The following is a 26,964-nucleotide window of genomic DNA, read 5'->3' on the forward strand; positions in this document are numbered from 1 at the left end:
CTGAGACAAGCTATACTCCTTAGAAGGCCCTAACAATCACAACATAGCTCTGAGCAGCTCAGATACTGCCAAGCGCACTTGGGGCTGTATCCTGCAAGGCTGCTTAACACTTTTTTCTCTGTTGCCAGATAAAAGTTCGCTGGTGATCTATATCATTTGGGGAGGACTTATTGGCTTACCATATATCTATTCTCGCGGCACAAATAAATAAAAAACCATCCAATGGATTCTCCCTAATAGGGACCAAACGAAGAGAGTAAAAAATAACCAAGTCTAGACTCTTGGGATTTTTTTGAACAAATCTGGGCTGAGTTAGCCCAAGTTTGCCCTCCCCAGTTTCCTCGCAAAGGAGGCACAGGTTACCTCCACTGACGGTGGATCCCTAGTCGCAGGAAGTAACTCGACTACGTGACTTGGTCCAGACAGCGACGACACTATATATATATATATATATGTATGTATGTATGTATATGTATATATGCATGTATGTATGTATATAAAGTTAATAATCAGATGCATGCCATGGTTGCGCAGATAAACAAAATTTAACAACTGTTTTGTTACAAAAGGTTTCTTACAGTTAGAATAGTAAGAAGTGTTTCCCTTCCCTCAGCTTCTTGACTCATGGAAACTTCTGTTTTGAGAACAAGGATGAACACATCATTACCTAATAGAAACTAGATTCCCATTTTCATGCTATTTGTCGCACTAATGAGTTTCAGTATTGCGTAATTTTAAGGGTGCTTCTATCGCAACATCAATTGTTGCATCATATCTTACACAAATCTCAAGACACTATTTTTTTTTCTATCTATTTTGCATAAATTTTGATATGGCTATCGTATGATTCAATAGTTGAAGTTGCGAAAGAATAAACCATTTTTTTCTGCAGAAGTTACAAGCCGAACCTCAAGAGAATTGGTGCATTACAGATTGAATAGCGAGTTTCTAATCTAGTATTGGATTCATAAAATAGTAGGCTCGATTGGCACTCTAAAATAAATTTTCCTCTACAATTTGTGTTTCAAGCATGATGCCAAAAACGCAAAAAATAAAAATATAAAACAAATATTTATATTTTAAATAGATATCTAAAAACTTGCCGGACATTTCACTCAACTCCAACATCATGAGAATGGCTACTTATTTGGACAAGAGCTAGCTCGATCGCATCTCGGAATGCCTGTCGATCACCATCATCCAGATGTCAACTCGTCTACAATCATAAGAAACAAAATTATAGTGTTGCTGGTCCAATCTCCATCTCCAAGTGTTCCTCTCATCACGGGCGACCATGACTCGGCATCTTCCCTCGATCAGGAACGCTGCAAAGGTTTATCCAAACAAATTATTTGACACGACAAGTGGGACTCAGAACATTCCAAGCTGGACCCATGGCATCATGGCCTCGTAGGTCATTTAAATGAATGATGGACCCGCCTGCAATCTATGTTTCGATTTCTTTACATGCTATTTTAACTACCCTGCATGGACTAAGTAATACCCATTTAAATGGTGCAATAGTGAGTGTAACTCGCTACCCAATTATCTCGGTAGATGAAGAGCATCAAAATTCATTCTCCTAATCATCTTTCCATGTACAACATGAACAGCTTTGCATGGCTAAACCATCCTCTCATTTTGATGGCAATATTTTAAATAATAATGAGCTTTATCATTAAGAATGCAAGTGGTGCAACAATGATGGTAAAAATTATTAGATTATTTGATACTTAGTTTTCATCGCTGAATTACGTGCTGCATCGAAAGGTACGATATATGTAACTAAAATTTTGAAGACGTTAAATATTATTTGAAGTGACCATTATTAGGTAGCTTACTGATTCAACATCTACAGAAATTTATAGTGATTCTTTGAAATAAGATTGTCCGAGAATCGGATCATTTTTTTTATCTTTTGAAGTGAAACAAATTTATTGAGAATTTAATAGAACAGTAGTTTGGATGATCTTACAGAACTTACTCCACTAACAATGGCGTGAGATATTTTGTTTTGAATTGTTAGATTTTTTTTTCTTTCAGTTGCTTACGTCCTAGGTTGATTTAATGATTTCGGTTTACCTTAAAAAAAAAAAAATCCAATATCAACTTCACACTGCTTTCTAGGAAACTGGTCGCAATATTTATTGGCATCCATCACACAAGCCAAAACCTTCCCATCACAGCTGGTCACAGCTAAAGCTCTGTCTCTCGCGGTGACCGGATCCAGTGTCGCCTCCGTCGGCGCAGACCGAAGGACCTGGTTTTCTTTTAAAAAAAAGCCTTGCGACCCCCGCGGGCTAGCCCTGGGGTCTACCATACCGCCGAATCTCGCGTATACATGTACTTGCTTCAAAGAGAGGGACAAAATTGTGATGGTGGGCGTAATTAAAACTACGAAACTAATAAAAGTAAAGGCTAAAGAAAAGGAAGCGTCGCAGCGCGTTTCACACTCGGCGGCACATGTGGGGAGGAGTTTGAGGTTAAAAGCTTTCATGGAAGTCCTCAGAATTTCTCTCATTTGTCTTTTACTCCCTCCATACTCCCGTCCAGGGGTGTAAATGAATGTTGTACCATAAAACCACAAAAAAAAAAAGGGGGAAGGGGATGGGGGCTGCGTAAATGAACGGAGCCTCAGATTAGGTCTGATCGCGCTTGGATTGAAATTAGTATTGTGCTCGAATTGCCCCTTCAAGCTTGATTCATTTATTATTATTTTGAGCTCATCGAGAATTTGAGCCAAATTTTGACCCAAACTAAAGAGGAGCCTTAAATCCATGGTCAAGCCAAAAAAATTATTTCAAGCTTGAATTAAGCTCGGTTCAAACTCGAACTATAGCTTGATTTCATTTTTTTAATTTAAATAAACTTTTAGTGGATCCATACTTCAAATTATATGCTAGTTAAAGCATTAATTATAAAACAAAAATTTAGAAAAACAAATACTAAATTCCTATTGATTATGTTGCTCTATAAAAAACCAAGCATTATAGGGCCAAGCTTGAATGAGCTGGATGTTTTTCTGGTTTGGTCTGAAATTATCTTTGAACTTGAATTACTATCTCAAGCTTGGTTCATTTAGTTTCAAACCAAGCTTGTTCCAAGTCAAGCTCGAGCTGTTCTTTTACCACTAATACTTTGTTGTTAGTCTTAATCCGATTCTTATCTTATCCATCAATTCACGATGCCCTGCAAGTTGGCACCCATTTGCTAATACTTTGTTTAGCTAGAAAATTAGGGAATGGGCATCATGTTGTCTAGTAATCCGTAAAATATCACCTAGTTGTATGGGGCTAGTCCTTAATTGAATGACATATATAACCCTCAAGGTTAGATAGGGAAGACGACCATAGATTTGTCCGAACTATCATTGTCCTTTTTGCTAAATGGAGTGTACTATAAATTGTAAACAAGCACCTCTTTTCTCCATTGATGCAATTTTCTTACAAAATCCATTATGCCCAAAGCGTGCTATCTAAGCTTAGAATATTTGAGTTTGTGACCTCAGAACTTTTAATAATTTATTAGCAAATTGTAGAATTGTCATTAGTAATACAGGGTTCGCTTAGTTTTGGTCCTTGGTATTACAAGCTCCTTTTCCAAAAAGTTAAGCAATTGGTGTTGGCGTCACATGACACTGAAAGATCCATTTATATAAAAGATTCATTTGCATAAACTCAAAAGCATCCACATCATAGAACAATTGAGTTATAACAATTAGCACACATAATTTTTTCTCTTTTTGGATGGTCGATGTCAAAAAGAGAGAGAATTTTACTAGATATACTTCAATAGAAACCTAAATAAAAAAAGGATGGAGATGAGTACATGAATGGAGATGAGCATATTACATCTCATTCATATTATTCATTACATGTCGTGACACAAGCACCAACTAAGTATATATATATATATATGAAAATATAATAAACTTTGCCATCTCGGCAACGACCATCGAGAATTTTATAACCTAGCAATATTCATGAAGTTTGCATGTTCAAGACAAATGCTACACAATAGTTCATCTACATTCAAAACCACCATTTACAATTAAATGCCTTGCAGATAGAGCGAGCACTGCTCATACCAAGTAGAACAAATTGGCAAATAAGTGCCAATTGCCATTGAGGTGGTAGCCCAATGAGAGCATGGCCTTACTTCTAACCAAGTGGTTTCGAGTTCGAAATGTACGAGCGTCGATTAAATTATGGAGACTGGATGCTTCCTGCTCGGACATGGGGTCTGGAAGGGCGTATCACTCTGTTGGTAGTCTCGGTGGTGCCAGATGTGACGTAGTCATACATGGTATTCGTGTCGGAGCCCAGAGAAGTAACCGAGTCGGGCCCATAGATGGGGAGGATATGAGTAAAACCGGCCAGGGTGTCCAACACATGGTCATTTTTGCCAGCATCGAACATTCTCCTGGCGGGATGGGGCTCAGTGGAGGCTGCTATGCGGGGGTGGGCTTATCCCTTCCTTTCCTCCCTTTTTTTAAAGCAAAAAAAAAAAAAAAAAAAAGCCAATTTATAACTCATGGTGATATTTTTAGCATAACAATGTACAAGTTGGATATTCATATAAGATCAGAAATAAGCAAAGGGTGATGTGGGAATTCACACAAGCGTCCAGCCAAAGGACAGTTGGGTATCAACCAACTGGCTCCTTATTTTATTACCCACAGACATCAATCTCCCTGATTTTAATTAACCACTACACTGCCCAACCAACCCCAGCTCCCCCGCGCCACCACTCCGCTTTCTCCCCACTTTCCGCACCACTAAAACAGCCCATTGGAAACCCCACCAAAATCCACCCTCCCAAATCTTCAATCCAACAAACAAAAGCCCAATTGCTCAATTTGCGTTACAACCAAGGTTAGTACCCTATAAAAAAATCTTTAGAAAAATATTTTTTAAATATAACCTTTAAATATATAAAAATCTTTAAATAAATCTCCTGTAAGCTATAAAAATCTTTAAATAAATAAATCTCATGTAACGCCATACTTTCCCAACGCATCTCTCATATATAAACCTTTCCCAACTCACCCAATAACCATCTCTCTCTTTAGAACTGCTGAGTGATGCCTTGCACTCCTCCGAAGTCCTCCGTCCAACGCCAAAGGCTCAGCACGACAGCCGGCGTCGGGGCCATAAACGGGAACGGCATGACCCAGGGGCCGATAGCCGGCGGCAAGGTGGCGGCGGAGGAACGATGCACGGCGCACGCGGTGCCCGAGGAGGTGGCGCGGCACCACGAGCACGCGCTGGGGCCGCATCAGTGCTGCTCGGCCGTGGTCCAGACCATCGCCGCACCCGTGCCGACGGTGTGGTCGGTGGTCCGCCGCTTCGACAAGCCACAGACCTACAAGCACTTCGTCAAGAGCTGCCACGTCCTCGTCGGCGACGGCGACGTCGGCACCCTCCGCGAGGTCCGGGTGGTCTCCGGCCTACCGGCGGTGACCAGCACCGAGCGTCTCGAGATCCTCGACGACGAGCGCCACGTGCTCAGCTTCCGGGTCGTCGGCGGCGAGCACCGGCTGGCCAACTACCGGTCGGTGACCACCCTCCACGAGGCCGCCGCTGGCGGCGGGGGGACGGTGGTGGTGGAATCGTACGTGGTGGACGTGCCGGCCGGGAACACGAGGGAGGACACGCGGGTCTTCGTCGACACCATCGTCAAGTGCAACCTCCAGTCGCTCGCGCGCACGGCCGAGAACCTCGCCCGGCGCGGCGGCGCCGTCGCGAGAGCAGACCCGTAATTAGGTGCTGGAACGGGGGGCCTTTTCTTGCGAACTCTATGGTTTGTCTCTTTTTTTCCTCCCCCCCTGGGTTCCTCCCCCTCGGCGTGGAGGCTATCGCGCCCGCCCACCCACTTGAAGCGAAACGACGATTTCGTCGTACCGCGTAGCACCAGCCTCAGCTCTCTTCTTTTTCTTCTTTTCCCCTTTTCTTTCTTTTGTTTTCGTTTCCTCCCCCTCCCCCTTTTTTTAGGATAAATACTAGTATTACAGACCATTGTGAATAGGGTCCCCCCTCCCTTCTCTCTCTTTCTCTGTGTGTGTATGAGATTTGTTCATACTCAGCTTTTAAAGCAAGGTTTATCTTTTTGATAAAATGTGTGATCCAAGGCGCTATTTGCAATGGATGGTGTATTTGATTATTAGAGTCTTTTTTTTTTGTATTAAGATTTGAAATAAGAGTGACATTCTTACCATGATTTTATCATATATTTTTTTTCTTAAAAAATATGAAGTTAGTGGTTTGTTAGTGTGATGAGTTGGTATTAAAATAAAACTATTGCTGAAAAGTGCCAAGATTAGAAGGGTTGGCTAGTTACATTGAACCATGATTAGAAGGACAAGAAAAAAAAAAGGATGTCATCTCTTTTCGCTCAAGCATGCTGGCTGTTTTGGAGAACATCCGTCCTTTCCACTCCAAGGAGCATTTGTTAGTAAATTAGTCATTATGCTACCGTTGGCTTCTCAATTTGCTGCATAGTTAGCCTCCCCAGCATTACCATAGAAATTTTCCAAAGGTCATGATATCTGCATTAGTTTAATATCACGCTCTAATACCATCGCTTTCTCATTATTATAGTATAAGAAATGTCTAAAAATATTTTTTGGATGAAACAAGCTCTCCAAATGTGGAACATATATATGGGGTAATGCATGTTGACGATAAAGTTCAAGCTTATCGGTGGATACCACAAGCAGCAAATTGGCCTTTTTTTTAAATGTTAAACTTCATTATCCTCAAACTATTATCAAATCAATCATGCTATGCAATGTGACCTTGCCAGTGCATTTGATAAAGAAACTATGGCCCGAAAACATTTTTTAATGAGCATCAGCCAACATTGTTGGGTATTGATTAATGTAATTGTTTTTCTAAAACATATAACCATTGTCCACTTGCGACCAAATGATAGCTTAGGAGACTTGGATCTTATCTTCAATCAGTCATCAGTGATGCTTAGCTGACTGACTGTCTTACTTTGGTTTGTCGTAATCTTTTCTTTTTTGGATTTGTTATAACTTACTGTTAAGTGTGAGATCTATCGCGTTTTATGATTTAGTTCACAAATCTATACATATATATATAAAAAAAAAAATCCAAGCCCGATGCCCATTGCTGATCTCTTCTAGAAGTGCAAGGGTGGAGCTCTTGTGGTGTGGACTCGACTCATTTGGATATACATTATCTTTTGCCTCTCATTTTAGCAAGACAAGTGAGACGAGACGCATTGGGGTTAGGGTTCACCGAAAGGTAGCTAGCTTTGTTTTTGTATTCCCCCTTCTTTTGGTTATAGTGGAATCTCTGCTCCATCCTCGTTTGTAGATACAGACGAACAGTCGAACCGGATAAACTTGTGCACGCTGTGTTTTGTTTTTTTTCTCTCTATCTTTTTGAATTTTTTTATTCTTGTTCGTTTTGAGCCCTAAGTACACTGTTCCATCTAGATTCATTCCAACACTTTTTTTGTCTTTGTAACTAGTTTGTTGTAATAGTGTCTCTATAAATGGAATACGAATCGAGTGGGAGGTATCCACTTGGACTCAGTGAAGAGCCTAATGGAGTTTATTTCTACAAGGACCCTGCTATGCCTGCATCCTATAATAACCGTCTCATACATCCCTCTGGGGATCGTCGACGCGTTTTATCAAGCATTTTTTTCCCTTTTTTTTCTTCTAGAAATGAAAGTCCAGGTCCTTGCACTAACTGTTCATTGGCAAAGAGAACTAGAGAGATCTTTTTCCAAACCATTTGAATAAAAGTGAATGTCCATTTGAACTTGTGCATTGTGAGATGCTGGGGTATATACTCGATGCCCACACACAGCACATATCATGTCCTCACTATTGTTGATGATTAATTACAACCATTGTATATGGACATTGTTATGAAAACGAAGTCTGAAACTTCTTCCTACCTCATCCATATTTTTGCTATGGTCCAAAGCCATTCTAATAATACTGTAGCTAAAACTGTTAAGAACTGACAATGGGTTGGGCTTTCTTTCCTACTCAAATGCAAGCCATGCATCTTTCATCCACAAATGTATTCCTTCGTACGTATTATAATTTTTAATGGAAAAACTGACACTGTCCCATCTATATTCTATTCATGGAGATGCATGCTGCATTAAGATGCAGATGGGAATCAGCAGCTGGCCCGCTGTGCAACTTGTCCTTGACGACCCCCAACTTGTTCCTAAAAGAAGGCCAAGTTGAGGGACTTTTCTATTTCTTGCATCGCCAACCTTCTGTGCTTCATTTATTTATCCTTTTTCTTCTTTTCTCCCTCCTCTTGCGTACTGTTTCTGCTTGAAATAAAGGGTGGGATGGTTTGCAAGTTGTGTTGCAAGTTGGTAAGGCTGCCTTTAATAGATCCCCGTGGCCTCTTATTTATCATCGAACCCTCTCTACCTCCCACCACCCCTCTCTTCCTCCCACCCGTTTTCTCACCAGACCCTTCTATCTTCCTCCTCCTCTTCTTCGTGGGTCGCTTTCCGAGCCTTTTCTTCAAATTGACCACACAGTGATTCGCCACCAAAAATATTCTTGGCTAACACCAGCCCCTAATTCAGCCTTCGCTCACAAAGTTTGGCAGCAGACACGCCTGAAGGCGCCAGCGAGAGAGGATAGATCCCAGAATCCTAAAAAAGGGGCTAAGGGGGTCAAGTATTATGAGGGAAAAAAAAAAAAAAAAAGCCAAATTGTATGAACCAATATGGCCATGCACCACACCAATTATTCTATCTCCTTCCTGTGAGACAAGTGCATTATAAATGAAGTCCATAAGAAAGAGATGGGATGATTGGTAGGATGCATGGCCACATGGTACCTGTAGTGTAGGATATAATTTTCTCATCTAGACCTTGATACAGGCTTCTAGGCGAATCGAAACTTTTTCTCGAAAACCAAGACTTCTTCTGGAGATAAATTGGGGCTGAAAATACTAGGCTTTTTAAAATTGGAATCTGGATTTCTTATCTAAGCAAATTATATCATACACAGCATGCATTAATATGGCCATGCGCCATACCAATTATTTCATCTCTTTCCTGTCAGCCAATCACTAAGATAAGCGCATTATAAATGATATCCATAGAAAGGAGATGAGATGATTGGTATGGTGCATGACCATATGGTGCCGGGTATAATTTATCCACCTAATAGGCTTTGATATAGGCTCCTGGGTGAATTTAAATTTTTTCTTGGAATCAGGTTCCTTCTGGGGATAAATAGGGGCTAAAAATAGTAGGCTTTTCATGATCGGAAATAAGTATCCTGCTTTGAGCTTGTCAAGAATACATGGTTAGACCAAACCACTACTTGCATAGACCTTCTACGCTCTCTGTTCTTCTTCTTCCCTCCGAGAATTGAAGAGCTTATTTTGAGAAAGAAAGATTTTATTTGTCAATCTCTTCTCGGTGTCATGGTATATGGCAGATAAAACTTGCCATGCTAATAACAATTTATTTTGAAGTGTGAACCTTCAAGGTCCTAGATCAAACAATTTTAGGTTGTACCGTTTGTAAACAACGGCAGACGCTCAACTGCATTCTTATCAAATCCATGAACAAACTGCTAGTTGTAGTTGAATTATAGATTAAAAAATTTCCCACCTAGCATCAGAGGACAGAATAACATGCAGTTGGTTACAGGATAGATCAAAATCTAACAGACGTATGGTGGCTCCACTTGATCTTATCTTGTTTCTACTTAAGTCCAAGCGTATCTAAAGAAAGATTGGAAATGATTAAGTTATGGTCCTCGCCTTCGATCTGTTTGGATTCTCTATTCCACCCTCCTGGTCAAGCTTGGTGCCCAGCCTTGGAAGGCATAAGCCAATGTTGAGGACCACCAAGTGATGGACAACTACAACTGGGGATCTGCAACAAGTTTCGAGGAAGTTGTCCCAAATCATATCTACCAGTAAAGATGCACGAAAAGACCTCTTCTCCCACAAGATACAGCAACTTGATCTCTTTTTGCCGTGTTGGAAAAACATGCAACAAATTAAAACCTATTTACTAACTTCCTTCAGCCACAGGCCTTGAAAGATATACGATGAGTAACATATATAAAGTTGCATACAATGCTTTGGTGGAGCTCCTTACGGCCCCCTCTTTTTGTGCTTTTTTTCTGGCGAAGAGGCCCCTTCACTTTTGATGTTCCCAAAATAAAGTTAGTGCTCCAAACCAGAATAAGATATCACATAGTGGTTTGTCACTAACTGTAAATTTACAATAGCTAATGGGTTCAAAGCTCCTTTCCCAGAGAGAAGGATAGTTAAACAGTGGTGCTTAAACTTTAAACAATTAAGCTGCTTTAATCTTTTAGGCCCAAAAGCACTAAGCTACGTGCATTATTTATTTATTTTTCACTCTAAAACCACTGTCTAGCCAAAAAGATATCTTCCATCCTAAGGATATTAAAGAGCATTGAGCTAAAACTCTTTGGGAAGCTTGTAACAAAAAGGGAATCACAGTTAGATGGAGTCTGAGTATCATAGAGAATTGATGATCATGCAAGGAACGCTCAACAACTTTTTACAACAGTCAGAAATATCGAACTTCATAAAGAAAACAAATAACTTCGTACCCCTTGGATTGCAAATAAAGAGGATCTGGAGCATCGAGACAGCATCTCGTTTAATTCGAAAGCACTCGTCCCACAATGAGCGTTATCTCCTCGGACGCCGGATCATGTCGGAAGGGCCGGAGCTCGGAGATTTAGTGGAAAAGCCTAGGGTAGCCCCTTCTGATATTAATTTTATCAGACATAGGATAGGATGGTATATGATGCCTGACATTTCTGGTCCAAGCGATATCAAACCTGTGGGATCAAATGAAGAAGAGGCCAGGCCGGCTGGGCTATAGTGGATTGGGCTTTGCTCTCCTCACCCAACACAGTTGGCCGGCTGCCTTCGACCGAAGTTTGTGCTCCACTACCTTGGATCAAAAGGTGTCGCAAACTGTAGAAGACCGTTGAAGCGCTTCTTTCACTCTCCCTAAAAAAGATTTTTTTTTCGTAAATACCTTCAACAAATTCAAATTTACATAAATACTCCCTTCATACTTATGTTTATTTCTATATATCCATTTTTACAAAAATATTCCTAATATAACAGTCCTCCATTAATAAAAACCACATTTATTTTAATTAAAAATAAAATAAAATTTTAAAATTATTTTTTGTTATCCTCCATTTTGCACATCTATTTATTAAAAATATTTTAATCATTTTAATTTCAAATCGTTAATTTTTTAACGATATTAGATGATATATATATATATATATATATATATATATAAATAACAAAATAAATATTTTATGAGAATATATATATATATAAATTTTGAAGAGCAATAAACCGTTTGGTCTCAGCAGCTCCTACATTCAGGTCAGATCTGTTTATCATATATTCTCAACAAGCAACTCAACAATAGTTTCACGAACCAATATCCCTCTACAAATGCAAACCAAACAAATTTCAGCGTACCAAATTTGGGGAGCATAATTGATTGCAACATGCCTGATTATTTCATGAATGGATAATTTTATTACAAATGCTGAAGTTATATTTAGACCTAGTTCACGATCAACAGAAGATAATAACAGTCAAATCTGCCTCTGAGCTGCTGTCCAGAGGATATCCCCGCTATGATGCTTGTTAGGAGAAGACTGACTTCACTGATAGCTTGCGCAATTACTGTGTTCTAGACTGACTTCGCTCCAGAAAACTTCAAGCTTTGTGTCCAAGCTCGAGTCTTGAGGGTGGATAAGAATACGATTCTTTGCACTGCTCGTCACATCATCTGCCAAAAAAGATGTAATTCTAGCTCATGTATCGGTGGGGAATGTAAATATTATCAGTGGCCTTCACAAATTTGCTCTTATCTTGCCAACTACAACCTTCAGCTGGTGGTCATACTGCTTTCAAACCTCACATAATACTGAATATCATGAGTGCAAATCAATAGGACAGAATGAAACCTACAATTGTCTTCAAGATAGATAATCATGAATGCAAGTTTAAAAACCTATAATTGTCTTAATTAGTTTTATCAGACCTGAGAACCCCGACAGAAAAACAAAAAATTCGCAGTGATATTAAAGTAGGGTTTTCTTTTTTATTTCTCCAATGGAAAATGCTGAAAATGAGATTCAAGCAGCTAAAACATGTACAACTTGGTGGTTTTAGCATCAACAGTTGAAACTGGCAGTATTTCCAATCCATTCATGATGCTTTATCACATCCACTTGGATGGTTTTTTTGTAGCTTACACATCTTAGTTTCTTAAATTCTATTCCAGTTTTGTTTACTCACTTACTAAAGTAAAAACCTCAAACTTAAACATAAAACTTAGACATCTGTTATAAATGTTTAGACTTTAGATAACTTTGCTTATTCAACATTAGAGGCTTCTTGTCGAACTATTGCATAATATAATATATGATCATGATGCCTCGCCTCTGCTACATACTGCCTCGGCATGTGAAACATTGGATTTCATAAAGGCCACTAAATGCTGCTGATGCAGCACTTAAATTCAAAGGATGAAAAATATATACGGAATAAAGTTGTTTCCATCCTCGCATTGGATGAAGAGACAATTTCAATTAAAAAGGAAAGGCATTGTCCAGAGGCCTTTACTACCAAAGTTATAAATTTTGTCCTTAATTCAAATAATTGGGATTTAAAAAATTACGATTTTATTTTAGGATTTGTTTGGTAGCAAAAAGGGCACCACAAAGGAAGAAGATCATGATATTTACAAATTCTACTTTTATTTATAAATTTTGAGTTCCATGTTTCTTGGAATATTTTATATGCTTCTAATACATTAAACATGGCACTGTAGAGATCTTTTACAAAATTATGAAAGGCACTGTAGCGATCTTATGGTAAACAATAGCGCTCTTCAGAATATGCACTTCACATGTCAGAGCCTTTTCAATAAAAACAATCAGTATAGCATCTACAACTAAAATGGCAACCATACCTACCTTGAAAAGATCACTAAATATGCCTTGTAGGCCACTTCTGCGCCGCACTCCATAAAACTTCCCTGCAATTTCATCTAATAACTGCAAAATTATGAGTTATAACAAATATCATAGTCAGGTAAGTTGAATGAAACACATTCAATAAAAATATCAGAGTATCTAAAGTTTTACTATAAAAGTTTTTTTTTCCAACAAACACAACAAAAATGACTAGATAATAAGAGACTCTTTTTGATTACGTCAGATGATAATGGGACACATTGTAGATCCTCTGCTTGTAAATTGCTTAGCATGCCATAGTCTTATAGAAACGAAATTTGCCAATAAAGCATTCTCCGAAAGCTATTTGCTTGGCACAACCCAAATTAGACGTGCCATTACAGGAAATGACATTACCATCAAACTTTTCCCATGAAAATTGAGCTATGTACCCTATTGCGACAAGGACATGACAAAAATTGTCTCCAGGTGAAGGATGGTATTAACATCAATGATCATGTAGAATACTAAATTCAAAAAGTCAATAAAATTCTCTCATGGAGCCTTCTTAGACTGATCTTGTTTTGGAAAACCATGGATTCTTAACATAAGCCAAACCTGGAGAGAAAACATACTGAAATAATTAAGGAAGATACAACAGCTCTCCACTCGAACTAGCGGCCACTGCTAAATGGCTCTCCCAGCTACAGTATATCTTGATCACATGGACATTACACAATGTGGCTTAGAAATTTTGAGAACCTTTTCATAGTCTTTCTTGGTAGATTATTGGAACAAGCTCTAGTTCTAATTACAAAGGATCTTATATTGCCCTGTTCCAAGAGGATGAAACAGATACAAGTTGCGAGTCATACAAGAGGTTCGAAAACTGATGAGATCTATGAAGTCGACATTGGTTGAGACATCATTACCATTTAAAAATTAATCTGAAACAGATGCCAAACATAACACCTCACAAGATCAATGATAAATTTCAATGATTTCAGTCCTCCAAACGCATCCCAGAAGCTGCTAGCACCTAGAATTACCCTAACAGGCTGTTAGCGATGGTCTTGCCTAATTTTGGAAGATGCCTTGTACTAGCCCAACCTCCTCAGGAGTCTAACAATGCTCTTCCATTCAACTTGTTAATCACCTTACTGCATTTTCAATGACCAGATATTCTACAATCCTTCTATCTAGAAGTGATGATTTTCAATCCCCCCCCCCCCTAACTCAAATTAGAAGGCAAGAAGCAAAATTGTATTTGGTTACTGCAGTAAGACCAACGGACATTAGTGAAGGTGGTGGCTCAACCAACAGCCATAGGGAGGTGAAGGATGAGACATGAGATCTGATGTCGGGTAGGACGGTGGACAAATGAATGAGGAAAGTGGGGGGCATTTGATGATGAAAAAAGAAAAAAACTTCAAAGATGCTATAATCTTATTAACTTCACTGCACTTATGTTTTGGAATCATGAATTGATAGAAAGACATGGTTCTGCAGACCAAGCTTCCTTTGTGTAATCCATATTTAGCACAAATCATGAATGCAGACACGCACTTGCACAATATTCAGACTCATGCCTAAGGATCCCATCATTAATAATTTTTTAATATATTATATATACAGGAAAAAAGGATCAATATTCCCATAATACAAATCCCCATTCTACTTTTAGTGGCACTTGTACAAGTGATAAAATGATGAAAAAAAACAGGAAGGAAGACTATAATAATAATATCCCAGCAGCCTAATAAACCAGAAATTAGATGCTTTAAACCAACAATAGTTCTTCTATTGAGAAAAGAAAAAAAAAATACCTCATCAAATAAAGTTTCCCGGTCAATACTTGACTTGTACTTCTGCCTTAATATCTTAAGAAGTGGAAAAGCATCCCTTTCCAGCCTGCTTAACACGAAATCAAATACAAATATCAGTATTGTTTGTTCTCTACCAAAGCATCACACATACATAGATAAATAAAAGGGCATCCAAGTGCACAAGGCTCCTGCCACTGGGGGTCTGAGGAGGGTCAAATGTATGCAGCCTTAACCCAGCATGCCGAGAGACTGTTTCCATGTTTCGGACCCATCATGGCCAAACTCCTGAAAAATCGACATGGACTGCATGCAATGTAAAAAACCTAAAGCCAAGAATCATGTGTTTTAGAAATCATTGATCTGTATACCAAGCGGAGACAAAAAAAACACATGATTTTTGGTTTCTAGATATTTTGGATGTTGAAGATCACGATGAATGGAATATATACAAAATTAATAACATCGTTGATTCTGCACTAATCTGATTGAAGCTTCAACCCTGCTACAAGTACTCTCTCTATCTCTCTCTATACACACACATACATACACATATTCATAACCTATATCTAAAAGTGGTAAGGTTCATCCTACATATTGTTTCATCCTAACCGCCATTTTGTCCCACCGAGCCTAAAACATTAATTCGAATGACTGGGTCTGATATTAGTGGTGATTGGACTTTATTGGTTTCCATAGGTTTTTGGTGTGGGTTGAGTCAATTTGTTCAGACACCATCATTTAACTCCCAACAACCATGAGGGAAAGGTGCTTAAAGACAAGTACTGATGGAGGACACAAGGCCATCATTGACTTTAGACAAGTCTCAAGCATCGTGCCAAGGGATGCTAGAGCAGAAGCTATGATGTTGCTATCCATTGGGAGGGCCGCCGAGCCATGTTGAACAGGTTTTTCTCCCCCCTCTCCCCTCTTTGTTTTAAATGTGCCTCTTTTCCATCTAAAAGTTGGATCCTAATATGTGGATAACTGGACTCCTTGGCCGATGATAGCTAAGGATATGGGATTCATCTTTGGTGTCAGTTTTTTCATTGTATTGGAAGTCCAGAGTAATGCTATGGGATTGTCTTTGTTATGTTTACCAATATGTTTGCGTGAGATTCCAGTTTCTTCTTTTACTTCCCCTTCTTATTTATTATCTATAATATATAATACCCTGTGGGTGGTCAAAAGGATAATCTATTCCCGTCTAAACCTTCTGTGATCTTGCTTGCCTAACTGTTTGAATTTATATATTTGGAACTAGAATGGCTCAGAAGAACAACTAATCTTCGATGATTTTGAGGAACTGCTGGCTATATAATATCCAATATATTTTAAAGTATCTTTATTCCAAGGGAGTGTTACAATCCTTAAATTCAAGGCAACAAAGCAAGTAAATAGGTTAAATCTTCAACCAAGTCTTATGTCAACCTTTAATTCTCATTAAACCTTTCTAGTGGTTTTCATTACAATTGTTCTTCATTCCTTCTTGAATGAAGATGGAAAGCTAATATTGCCGTGTATAACACTTAATCTATTCTTTCTTTTCAAAAAATAAGTCTTAATCATATCTTAAAGTTGTGTAATGTTCATGTTTGCCTAGTTTTAATGCTTCTAGCTTGAGGATACTTCTTGCAGTGTTTTGTGAGATATGTAGACATGCTCCAGTTCACCTAGAGCCTTAATGAATAACATGTTCATAGTTTTCTATATTTTTCTAATAAACTCAAAGTTTCATGGTTGTTATTTGAAATGAATGTTATAGAACATGTGAATGCGTCTTTCTGACAAAAAAATAAATATAAGAAACTCAGGTTGTTAACATGTGGATGGAACACCTTGGTAACTTATTTTTTCCATATTATTTTCATGTTATTAAATGTACCCATGGTTTCCTTGCAAGCCAATCTCAAGCGTATTAAAGTTGCAGTCAATTCTTTATATGCATTTCAAAACTCTGTTGAGAAAATGATAATTAAATATCCTGCTAGATGCTCGTGTGTTGTTTGGAAAGTATATTGTTGTTGCCCACAAGAATTCTAGCAGGTTGGTCTATAACACTCGTACTTCCTTCTTCAGATGGAAATTAGAGAGGGGGCAACTTGCTTTTGTTTTAGTTGTAGTTTAGCTTTCAGTCATCCTTGTATATCGTGATATTTCAAATTGTAGTATTCCTAAAGGAAAAACACTTTTTAAAGGCCAAGTAATAGAATCAACAATTATTACATTACTATAAAAGCAAAGCCAAGATCAACGACTCTTCCTTGATAATCCCACAGCTCTAACCATCTTCTCTATTTATTTGTTCTTTTCTCTATTGTTGACTTTGCAATGTGCAAAATTTTTATTAGAACTGACGGTTATCTTATGCTGGATTCTATCAAATTTTACCATAGTGCAGAGATAGATTGGAATTGTAGATTTTACAAATGGAGTTGGAAAAAGTAGTTCATTGTCTATTTAAAATTAAGCTAATGTGTTTCGGCTCCCATTGTAGCTCAGCTTTCTCTTTTACTTAGGATTATTACATTGTCATCAAACTATTGAAGAAGAGTTGCAAAACCCATTTGTGAGCATTATTCTCTCGTTCTAGCGACTAGCACATGCAGTGCACGTGCTCAACAAACTAGTATATTATATGGCTAGTTAGTGTTTTATGGTCCATAAGAAAAAATTTTGTATGTGTATAGACATATCAACAACTGCATGAAATTTTGCATCCATCCATACATCTGGTATCATTTTGACAAAATAGCAATTCTTCAAGGTTTCCTAGGTTTCAAAACTTGAGGCAGAAACTACAGAAGCCACAGAATATAGTGGTTGAGAAACAACAAGTCCATGGGTGAAGGACAATACTCTTGCCACGAAGTCTATCATTGATGTATCAACACTAGTTTACAAAAGACTTCTTTCACTTGAAAATTTGTTTTTATTCAATACTACAACTAGATCTACTAATACTTGTCTGGAAATTGTTTTAGATCATATTATGGCATACATAATCTAGCTTTATATGAAAGAATGCCTAATAAGATTTAGCACTTAAATTTGCACTTATCATGTTTTTATTGATATACTACCTCTTTCTCTTTCATTGTTTTTAACAAATTCTCAATTCCATAGATTGAAAGTACGCCATTCCAGTCAATTTAGAGATGGATCTATTCACAGTTCCACTTTATGTAAAGTGCACATAAGCTAAAGGAAACCAGAGTAGTCTGCAATTCTATTGGCTTCTCCTTTCTTCTTTTCTTTCTCTAAATTCAATGTCATCTATTTACAAATAGTAGTTAGTATATGCATATGTAATGAAGTTGTCCTAGATCATGCTCTCTTGAACACATCATATGAAAGAGTTATTCGTAGCTTAACAATGCCTAGATTTCATTCTTTCTTATATGAAGAGATATATGTTTCTTCAAAGTTTACTATTTTAAATTTAAAAAAAAAAGAAATGGAGAAAAATCATTTAGTTGCTCTAACAAACTCCAGACTTTCATTTTTGATATTGCAAGCTATGCATGGTACTGCCAACAGGCCTTCAGATATCCTTAAAAATGATCAAGCAGAAACGGGAAACAAAGAAGACTTACGTCCGTAGAAGATACTCGATAAATTGGGTCAAATCTGAGCAGGGGAAATCAAGCTGCTTGGATTCCAGTTGCTTTTTAAGCTCATCCATGAGGTAATTGGCATCTCTCAGGTTCCCTTGTGATAGGTACCTATCAAGAAAATGATGATAACACAATCTTGGCATATGACAGTTCAACTTAAGTTATTGACACATATGCCTAACCAATGTTCCAGCAAGGCCCATTTTCCCTTGTTTGCAAGTTATGTTGTACATCTGCTTTGTTATAAGATCTTTTTCCTAAATTTCTTGAACAGCCAATGTAATCAAGTATGGCATGATACTTGGAAGCAACCAGGATATATTTGCTCAAGGTAACACTGGCATTAGATTGTGTTACATAGGTGCATGACATCACTAATCATGGAGAAGTATCGAATATCAAGCAAACTTACAGGAGGACTGCACGTGCAATTGCTGCATCATCTTCCCCAGGATAGCACTATTCACAAAAACAAAAGTTCAGTTACTTAAAACGGCCTAGACAATTGTTATAACAGGGAATAGAAGATTAAAACAAGAGCAAAAGAAGGTAGTTTGAGTTGGATTCATTAGCTATGAAAATGAGACCATGATATTTCATGACCAAGATGTCAATGCTGCACACAGACAAATGCTTCTCCAAATGCACATAATCAGACACACATACACACTATACAGAATGAATTTATAGTTAAAATCCTGACCCATTCAATAAAACAAGATATCATAAATCAAATGGAAAATACCAACAATGAAGGCATAAACAGCCAGATGTATGATGTATAAGAACAAAAATCACCTGACATGCCAAATGCATCATGCACAACCATGATTTGTCATTTCATATTTACAGCAGACAAACTCATGTGAATGGATTTCAGAGGAGTTAAAAGGAGCAATTTCAACTAATATCAATAACTTGTTGCCTATGTTTCTTGACCGGCACTAAACATATTACATGCAATTATAATATGGAACTGTAATTCATCATTCTTAGCAGAGCTCAAAAAAATAAAAAAGATAGAAATTTCTTGTAAGTTTCGGTGGTGGGATGTTTAGACTGAAGAGAACAATGCCTTGGAGTGTTTAGACTGATGAGAAGAGTGCCCACAAGTACTTTATCATGTTAGACTGATGAGAACAGTGCCTTGGAGTGATGAAATAAGTAGACGAGATTTAGTGCACCCCAAGTAAAATTGCTTAGGTTAGTTTATGGAAAAGGTCCAGGCCTTACCGTGCCCATGAAGTTCACTAGGGTGGAAGCAAACTTCTTTGGATCACTTCCATGAACAAAGTGGCTAGAAACTTTTGTCATGTCCTGTAGTGCAGCATGCAATTTAGAGATAGTAGTCCCAGAAAAAGAACAAGAAGAGGTGTGACAATTTGCCATTAATAAGTTTGAGATATCCACAAAATATAATTTGTAATCGTTGATCTTTGTTGAAATGGTAGTCCATATTTCAACATACTGGCTCAGGAGATTCAGAATATAGATATTCCGCCAACATATCATGCAATTGAGGAGATCCATTTTTGGGAGCCCCAAACTCAGCCGACCACCTACGAAAAGATAATGACCATTAGTAGTGTAAGTACATGCATAAATTACATAAACGCATGCAAAGAAAAACAAGGTTTAGGAAATAAAGATACCAGAATCTATATTAATAGAGCTTAGAAAGTTGGGTAGGAGTAGGAAGAAAACAAAGGGTATAGTAAAAAGGCAGACGATGGCAACTTGATATATCTTGCAGACATCATTATTTTATGTAAGCAGATGATATACATATATACATACATGCATGCATATATATTGTGGGGCATTCCTTTCTGGCTTTTTTTTCTTTTGTTGAGGACTCAATATGCAAAAAGAGATTTGATTATACACGGAGCGGTGACAATAACTATGAAACCTGGACCTAACCATCGGGAATCAGTTATATCAAATCAGCATTTATAATACAGTTTGAGATTCTTTTTACTAGTTGCCATCACCTCAGCCTCCACCATTTCCATTTGGGCTTGTCGCATTAGCAAACTATGCAATCTCAACAATGCAAAATGTAGATTCACTTTAGTGCAAAGATGTGATCAGCTAAATGATATTACAATACGGCTTTGCCAGAGCAAAGGAACTATAAATTAGTTTTATGTAGGCAATACAGGTCCCATATGCATGTGTTGCCGCTGAAGAAACCAACTTCCTCTCCACCAAGACCATTATTATCTCTTTCCTTCATCAAGAATGTTGGTAAAAGTCATTATAAGCCTAGTATTTCAAATAGTACAAAAGTTCATTTCCATGATTTCCCAGGGTGATTTGAGAACTATGTTCTTTGAGCCCTCCTTTTAACATGTACAAGGCTCTTAGGAAATAATAAAAACACACACACATAGAAAAATAAAAACCAGGATTCCAAAACTTGCTTAGAATAGCATGTAAATGATAAAAAAAAGACCAATGGTATCAGTGTGTCATCTTCAATTGATCAACAGCAATAACAACCAAATTACCTAATTGCAGCTTTCAAAAATGATGAGCAACTCTCAACACGTAGTTTTGCCGCCATCAAAGCTTCTGAGAGCTTTTGCATGTCATCATCGTCATCATCTCCCGAGTTCTGTGGAAGAGGTATCTTTGGGAAACCTTGATAAATCTTCCTGAGATGATCTAAAGAGAACTAGCCAGTCATAATTGCAAAGAACTAAAAAGCCTGGATTAGGCAAAAACTATCCATCTACATAAACAAGTATATGTTCTCAGTTTTAGCACCTAGAATAAACAGGTAATCAGATTCTCCAAAACCCTTGTTATCTACAGCATATTGATTCTAAAGGACCCTAGCTTATGAGGCCTTTCCATATATAAATAAAGATAAATCATATCAGTCACAAACATTATGGCAGAAAATCACTGGACTCATACGTCAAAGAAAATAGCGCATAACCCAGTGCATTACGCAGCTACAAATTAACATGTTAAATGCAATACTACCAGTGTTACTATCCACATAATTGAAAGCAAAACACATATAAGCTATATTGCACCAGCAGAAAAGAACCTCACCCAGAGTTTCTTCGCTATAGGGTAACTTTCCCTTGGCAAGTGTCTCCACAAACAACACAGCCAGTTCAGCCCCACAAGTAACCTGCAGCCATGGCAATTGTATAAGACAAAAGTTCCAATTTTCAACGGGAAATTGTGAAAACAATATAAAGCCTATAGTGGCTCAATCGGGCTGAACCATAATTTATTTCTTTCCAATGCGCTATTTCTGGCAACATATTGAAGGCTGCAGCAGATCTCTCATATTATCAAGTATTGATGGACTATGCTCAGGAGGACAGGAGACAAAAGGATTTTAAGGTCAAATAAAAACTTATTTCAGGGAAAAAGTACTTCAAAAAGTAATGTAGAACCCCAGAGAGAGAGAGAGAGAGAGCATTAGATGGTAAGGGGAAGGATATAGCAACATTAAAATACCACATATAGTAAAGATAAAATGTGATTTACCATTTGAAAGTATGAAAAAAGGGGGGCAAAATCATCAACACTGTTGCCCACAAGGAATTATTTCCCAAAGAATCAACGGAAGCAATCAACAATTAAGAAACTTAAAATTACGAGAAGCAAGAGGGAAAAGAAGAGAAAAAACCTTGCAGTTGGAAACAGGAATTAGATTTAGCTCCAAGGCCATAACGAGTCTTGATATAAGTGTTCTAGAATTTAAGGGAACACAGTAAATTAAGGGATCCAACTGCCACTTCACTGATTTCTATAAAAGAACAAAGAAAAATTAAAACTTTCTTATCTTATAGCTCTAGGTAACAAGGCAGCATTCGTATAGCTAATTCAAAATTTGCAGTACATAAGCTAACTTGTAAAACAGAATATTTTTGAGAAGTACACAAATTTTTGATAGCACAAGTAGACTTAAGTGCAAGGATTTTCAAATACAAAAAGTGTCTGAATATTTGTTAATCTTGACTTGCAATTGGCAGATATCCAAGTTGATAGAAAATTTCTCTATTATGTGATGGAAACCAGAAACCTGGGAATCAGCAATGGTTGATGATAAAGGGCTCATTTAGTTTCTTTAAAATTACTTGGAGAATATAAACAGGGTAACTCTTCCCCCTTTTGTCCTCCATCTGCTGTGGAAGTTTTAAGTTTCAAGAAAAAATGGAATACATTAATTGATCTAAGCTCGGTGATTACAAAAAGATAGATAGCAAGAACACAAAATGCAATAGTTAAAATTATTTCAACAAAAAAATGCTGACTGGATAAGAGCTATTGAAAAAACTTATAATGATGGAGAATATAAGATGTGGGCTTGATTATTTATCCTAGTTAATTTGGGCGAAACGTGGTGAAACTTGAGTGTCACTATATGGCCTTTCCTATATTAAGGAAAAAATAGATAAAGATAACTGTGGTCCCTTGATTAGAATGCTATGCTTAGATTAGCTGGGTTTTAGTTAATATGTAAACATGGCATTTGCAGTTTGTTTACAGGTGAATGTATAGTTGTAGACAACAAGATGAATGAAGTTACCACGCCAATGGTCATTATGATTGGGAGAAAACTGGCACAGGACAAAGATAAGTGACTACCAGATCATCATTCCAGTTTCACTACAAATTTTTGCTCCCTCACATGGAAGAAGAGGCTAGCAAGACTGATTAACCAGATGCCAACTGTCTATCTTATAATCCTTTGTCACATGACCTTCAGCCAAATGTACTTGGTGCTTTACATGATATATTAAGAATACTGCGCTGGCTCCTGCCCTGCTCAGACATGATATAAAAATCCTTAACGAACATATTAAATAGTTTCCACTTCCAACTTATGGTTCAGAGTTGGCTATTCAAGATTATGGTGACAAATATCCTTTCAAGTGGATCTCCTGAACTCAATAACTACATGGCAGGCATTTTTAACCCTCCACCTTCGGAAAGCACCTTAACTATACTAAAGGCATATGCGGCTTAAGCTATTCTTGCATCTCCAGCCCCGGCACCTCTTTCTTTTGCACCTCCCTATAGCCAGCCTGGAATTCCTCTTTGCTTTCTTCCTCTGATCTAATGAATGCGCATATGAGCCTTTATAGTAGAAGTAGAAGTAGAAGGGGCTTTCTTTCAGAACCTCTAGCCCCCCTATGACGAATTCCGGCGAAATAGAAGATCTACGTGACCAAATTTTCCTGCTCAAAAGACTTTCTCTGATCTTCTTCATTCTAAACACGAAAGCATCAACAAAACTTCCCTTCCATATAGATCGTAGATTCGAATGATTAGGTGATTTTTTAAACATTCCTTTCATGGGGACACAATTCGAAGTTAAAAAAAAAATATTCAAGAAACTTATTTTCATGCACCTACAGAATGAATGTTCTATATGCTTGAACGAGTGCCATAGAGATTACTAGACTGATTACTGCCCACTTAGTTGCTTGTAGTTAGGGCAACGAGAGCAATGGAACAGTGCATTGCCTTGGCTTTATCTTCACTCTCTTAGTTTTTTTTTTTCTCTTCACTGTTTTCATCATGAACAAAATTTCCTGTGTCACTGAGAAGTCCTATTATAATTAATTTTCTTCAAGGACATTATATTTAATGTAAGTTCATGGAAAAATATCCAGTCAGAACTTTTTTTCTACCATTAAGTAAAACATATTGCCAAACTTAATTGTGTGTAAGAATTTATCCATGATCTATCAAGATATGATAGACTAGCTCGCTGGTTATCAAGTGGATCTTTTATTTAGGGAGGCATTCCAAAAAAAGAAACTATCACGCAACTAACCTGCCCATGTTTCAATTGGATCAAAGCGCCTGCCTGAAGGATATCCAAGGCTTCAGAATATTTCTGAACAGCTATGTATCTGTTGCAGAAGATCAATATCAGCAACAATACAGATTTAACGATTGATCAAACAGAATAGACCATCCATGATCCAGCTACTCTTTTGTAGTCGCATCATGAGACTGAACTGGATAGACAATGCTTCTTTACTTTTAAAAATAATAATCAATGCAAAATCAGCAAGCACGGTTATTAAGATTTCAAACCTTTAAATGATAAAGTTTATCAGAAGGCTATCACACGCATTCAACTTTATCTCAACCATAAGAAAAGCTTTTAATTTAAGAAGCATAGACATGACCAGCTGAATACAACTAGTCACTCCAAACCTTGCGCTAGATGACTTGTATATCTGTTGGGCCGGATAATAATTTCCATCCTCCACCATCTTCTCCAACTTCTCTATAGTCTGCAATTACAAGACAGTGCAACTTACATCAATCATAGATCATTTCTTTCATCCATTAGCCTTGAAATCCATGTGAAGCAGCAAAAGAATTACAAAATCAAAGTTTCTTGGAAAAACTTAAAAAAAGGGGGAAAATGCGATCATGTTCGTGATCAAGAATCTCCAGGCTATCTTCAGGATAGCTACTCCAAGAACAGCAAGATTTCCAAATGAAACCTCAAAGTTGTAATCGCTTACACCAGATTTTACTGCGTTTTCTATGTACTTCGTCTTTCTTAGTCCCGAAATCAATTTCGGCCGATCCAATGCCTTGATCTAAGCCTGAAAGCTAGACCCTAGATCCCAGTCTCGCTACAGGCTAAAATCTCAAAACCCTAGCAAGAAATGATAAACCTTTGGTACCGAAAGCAACACCGTCCCGTTCTCGTTTCTATTCAGAGAAAAAGACCAAAAATAACTAAGAAAAAGAGAAAGAAGAGAGAAATCGAAAGAGCGAAGAGAATCACCTCTTGCGGAGGGGGCAATTCCCCTCGTCTGACCCTCGATCTCGACATCTTTCCAAATCTCCCGATTCCACTCGACTCAAAGAAGATGAGAAGAAATCGTGGAGGAAAGAAGGCAATCGAAGCGAGCGCTCGGTGTCGCAGAAAGTGCTCCCTCTCTCTCCCTCACCCTCTCAACCCACGCCACGAACTCACACGATACTTGTCCCTGGCGAAGGGCTTCAGCGGAGCCGGCTCCTTTGGGTGCTCACCGTTTATATAGCAGTCCTGTTGGGCATGTGCACTGCACGTACAACAAGATAGCCGCTCATCATGAAAATGGCACAGATCGTAAGGCAAATATCCATGGCCCTGATGACGTTATCTTTTCCAAACGTGCTCGGGATATTCTTTGTTAAGCCGGGTGCACGAGGATCGTGGAAGGTAGATCTAGAGCCTAGCTAGAAGCAAATGTCTCTTGTAGAGAGAACGAAAGAGCAGAAGGGTTTGGAGCCAGATCGGAAAGGTGAGAGTCACAATCAGTAATCTCTAGATGATAGTAGATCCAGGGTTTGCCCACCGGCTGGAGGGGCGCTAGATTTGGTGGTTATATGTCTATCCACGTGTGCTCTGTTTCTGTGGAAGGTGGTATAGGGCATTCTACCTACCAGAGGGATCTTGGCTAGGAGGGGGTCTGAATACCAGCCGACTGTAAGAAATGCCCGGAGGAGGAGGAGACCGTCAGCCATGTCTTGTTTACATCTCCGCAGGCACTTCAGGTTTGGGGCCTCATCTTAGCTCATCGGCAGACCTTCACTTCTACAGAGATATTTTTGAGTCGATTTAGGGACTCAGCTCGGAGACCGCGGATGGCAGAGAGGAGAGTTGTATGGGCATATGTGGCATACCATATCTGGTTGGATAGGAATGCGAGGATCTTTAAGGGCAGAGGATTCTACCCGAGATCAGTGGTTGATAGAGCTTTTGCACATGCAGCTGAGATGGTGAGCACCACAGCGGAGATCTCACCTAGAGATGACAGAGCCACCTATCTTTGGCTCTTACAGTGCCTAGGTATGCGATGGTACCGATGATATTCTAGGAACCCCCACCCTCTGGTTTCTTCAAAGTGAATTTTGACGGCAGTATATTAGAGGGCGGCAGCAGATGCGACATGGGTTTTGTGATCAAAGATTAAGACTCCATGCTGATTGCAGTTAGGGGTCGACATATATTTGATGGGTCCGTTCTTATGGCGGAGTTGCGTGCGACGTGGGAAGGCCTCGTCCAAGCCAAAGTGTAGACGAGTACTCCTTGAGAGCGACTTGGCCACAGTGATTGGCTGGATCCAAAGCTAGGAAGCCAGGTCTGAGTTGCACCCACTACTTCGAGATATTTGGCGCCTTGTGGAAGAGTTCATTTCGGACTTCGTATATGTTTCGGGAGACGAACAATGCAGCGGACTGGGTCGCCTCCTTTACAGCCCACTACTCTGGAAGTATTTTTTGGGGTATTTCTGATATTGTGCCGTTGGCGTTAGATCGTGTTTTGTATTGTGATTGTTCTGGGCTTTTCACGGCTGAATGTAGTGAGAGGTCAGCTTACCAAAAAAAAAAAAAAAGGAATGCAAGATGATCATTTAAAAGTAAAAGATATGGATGCGGACTCGAAAGCTCTAAGTGGGTCATTTTTAGTAAGCAGAATGGAAACTGGATTATGGTGCTCAATTGAGCACTAACCCAAACTCCACAAAGAGTGTTG

At 38.4% G+C, this 26,964-nt stretch overlaps 2 protein-coding genes across 8 annotated transcripts; one reads left to right on the forward strand and one right to left on the reverse strand.

Moving 5' to 3' along the window:
• Nucleotides 1-4,984: 4,984 nt before the first annotated feature.
• On the forward strand, nt 4,985-5,896 carry LOC103696437 (abscisic acid receptor PYL4-like). Its single transcript, XM_008778065.5, has one exon. The coding sequence runs from the start codon at nt 5,084-5,086 to the stop codon at nt 5,759-5,761; it is 678 nt and encodes a 225-aa protein (XP_008776287.1). The 5' UTR covers nt 4,985-5,083; the 3' UTR covers nt 5,762-5,896.
• Nucleotides 5,897-11,512: 5,616 nt separating this feature from the next.
• LOC103706694 (protein GET4-like) lies at nt 11,513-25,456 on the reverse strand. Of its 7 annotated transcripts, none has more exons than XR_604009.6 (13): nt 25,228-25,456; nt 24,642-24,721; nt 24,253-24,331; nt 22,096-22,215; nt 21,507-21,588; nt 20,954-21,110; nt 19,909-19,999; nt 19,674-19,757; nt 18,853-18,899; nt 18,420-18,548; nt 14,827-15,111; nt 13,022-13,102; nt 11,513-11,829 (listed from the first exon to the last, which is right to left on the reverse strand). XR_604009.6 is itself a non-coding variant. In XM_008790896.6 (13 exons), the coding sequence occupies exons 1-13, from the start codon at nt 25,273-25,275 to the stop codon at nt 11,821-11,823; spliced, it is 1,092 nt and encodes a 363-aa protein (XP_008789118.3). In that variant the 5' UTR covers nt 25,276-25,456; the 3' UTR covers nt 11,513-11,820. The 7 variants fall into 7 exon arrangements, 6 of the variants coding, with proteins under 6 accessions (XP_008789118.3, XP_088570073.2, XP_088570077.2 ...); XM_008790896.6 differs by having other exon boundaries at nt 14,827-14,911; XM_088713947.2 differs by having other exon boundaries at nt 14,827-14,914.
• Nucleotides 25,457-26,964: the final 1,508 nt, after the last annotated feature.

Source organism: Phoenix dactylifera, chromosome 17, assembly GCF_051530095.1.
Source record: "Phoenix dactylifera cultivar Ajwa chromosome 17, Ajwa_hap1_PhDact_Kaust_v1.1, whole genome shotgun sequence".
NCBI classification, from domain to species: Eukaryota; Viridiplantae; Streptophyta; class Magnoliopsida; order Arecales; family Arecaceae; genus Phoenix; species Phoenix dactylifera.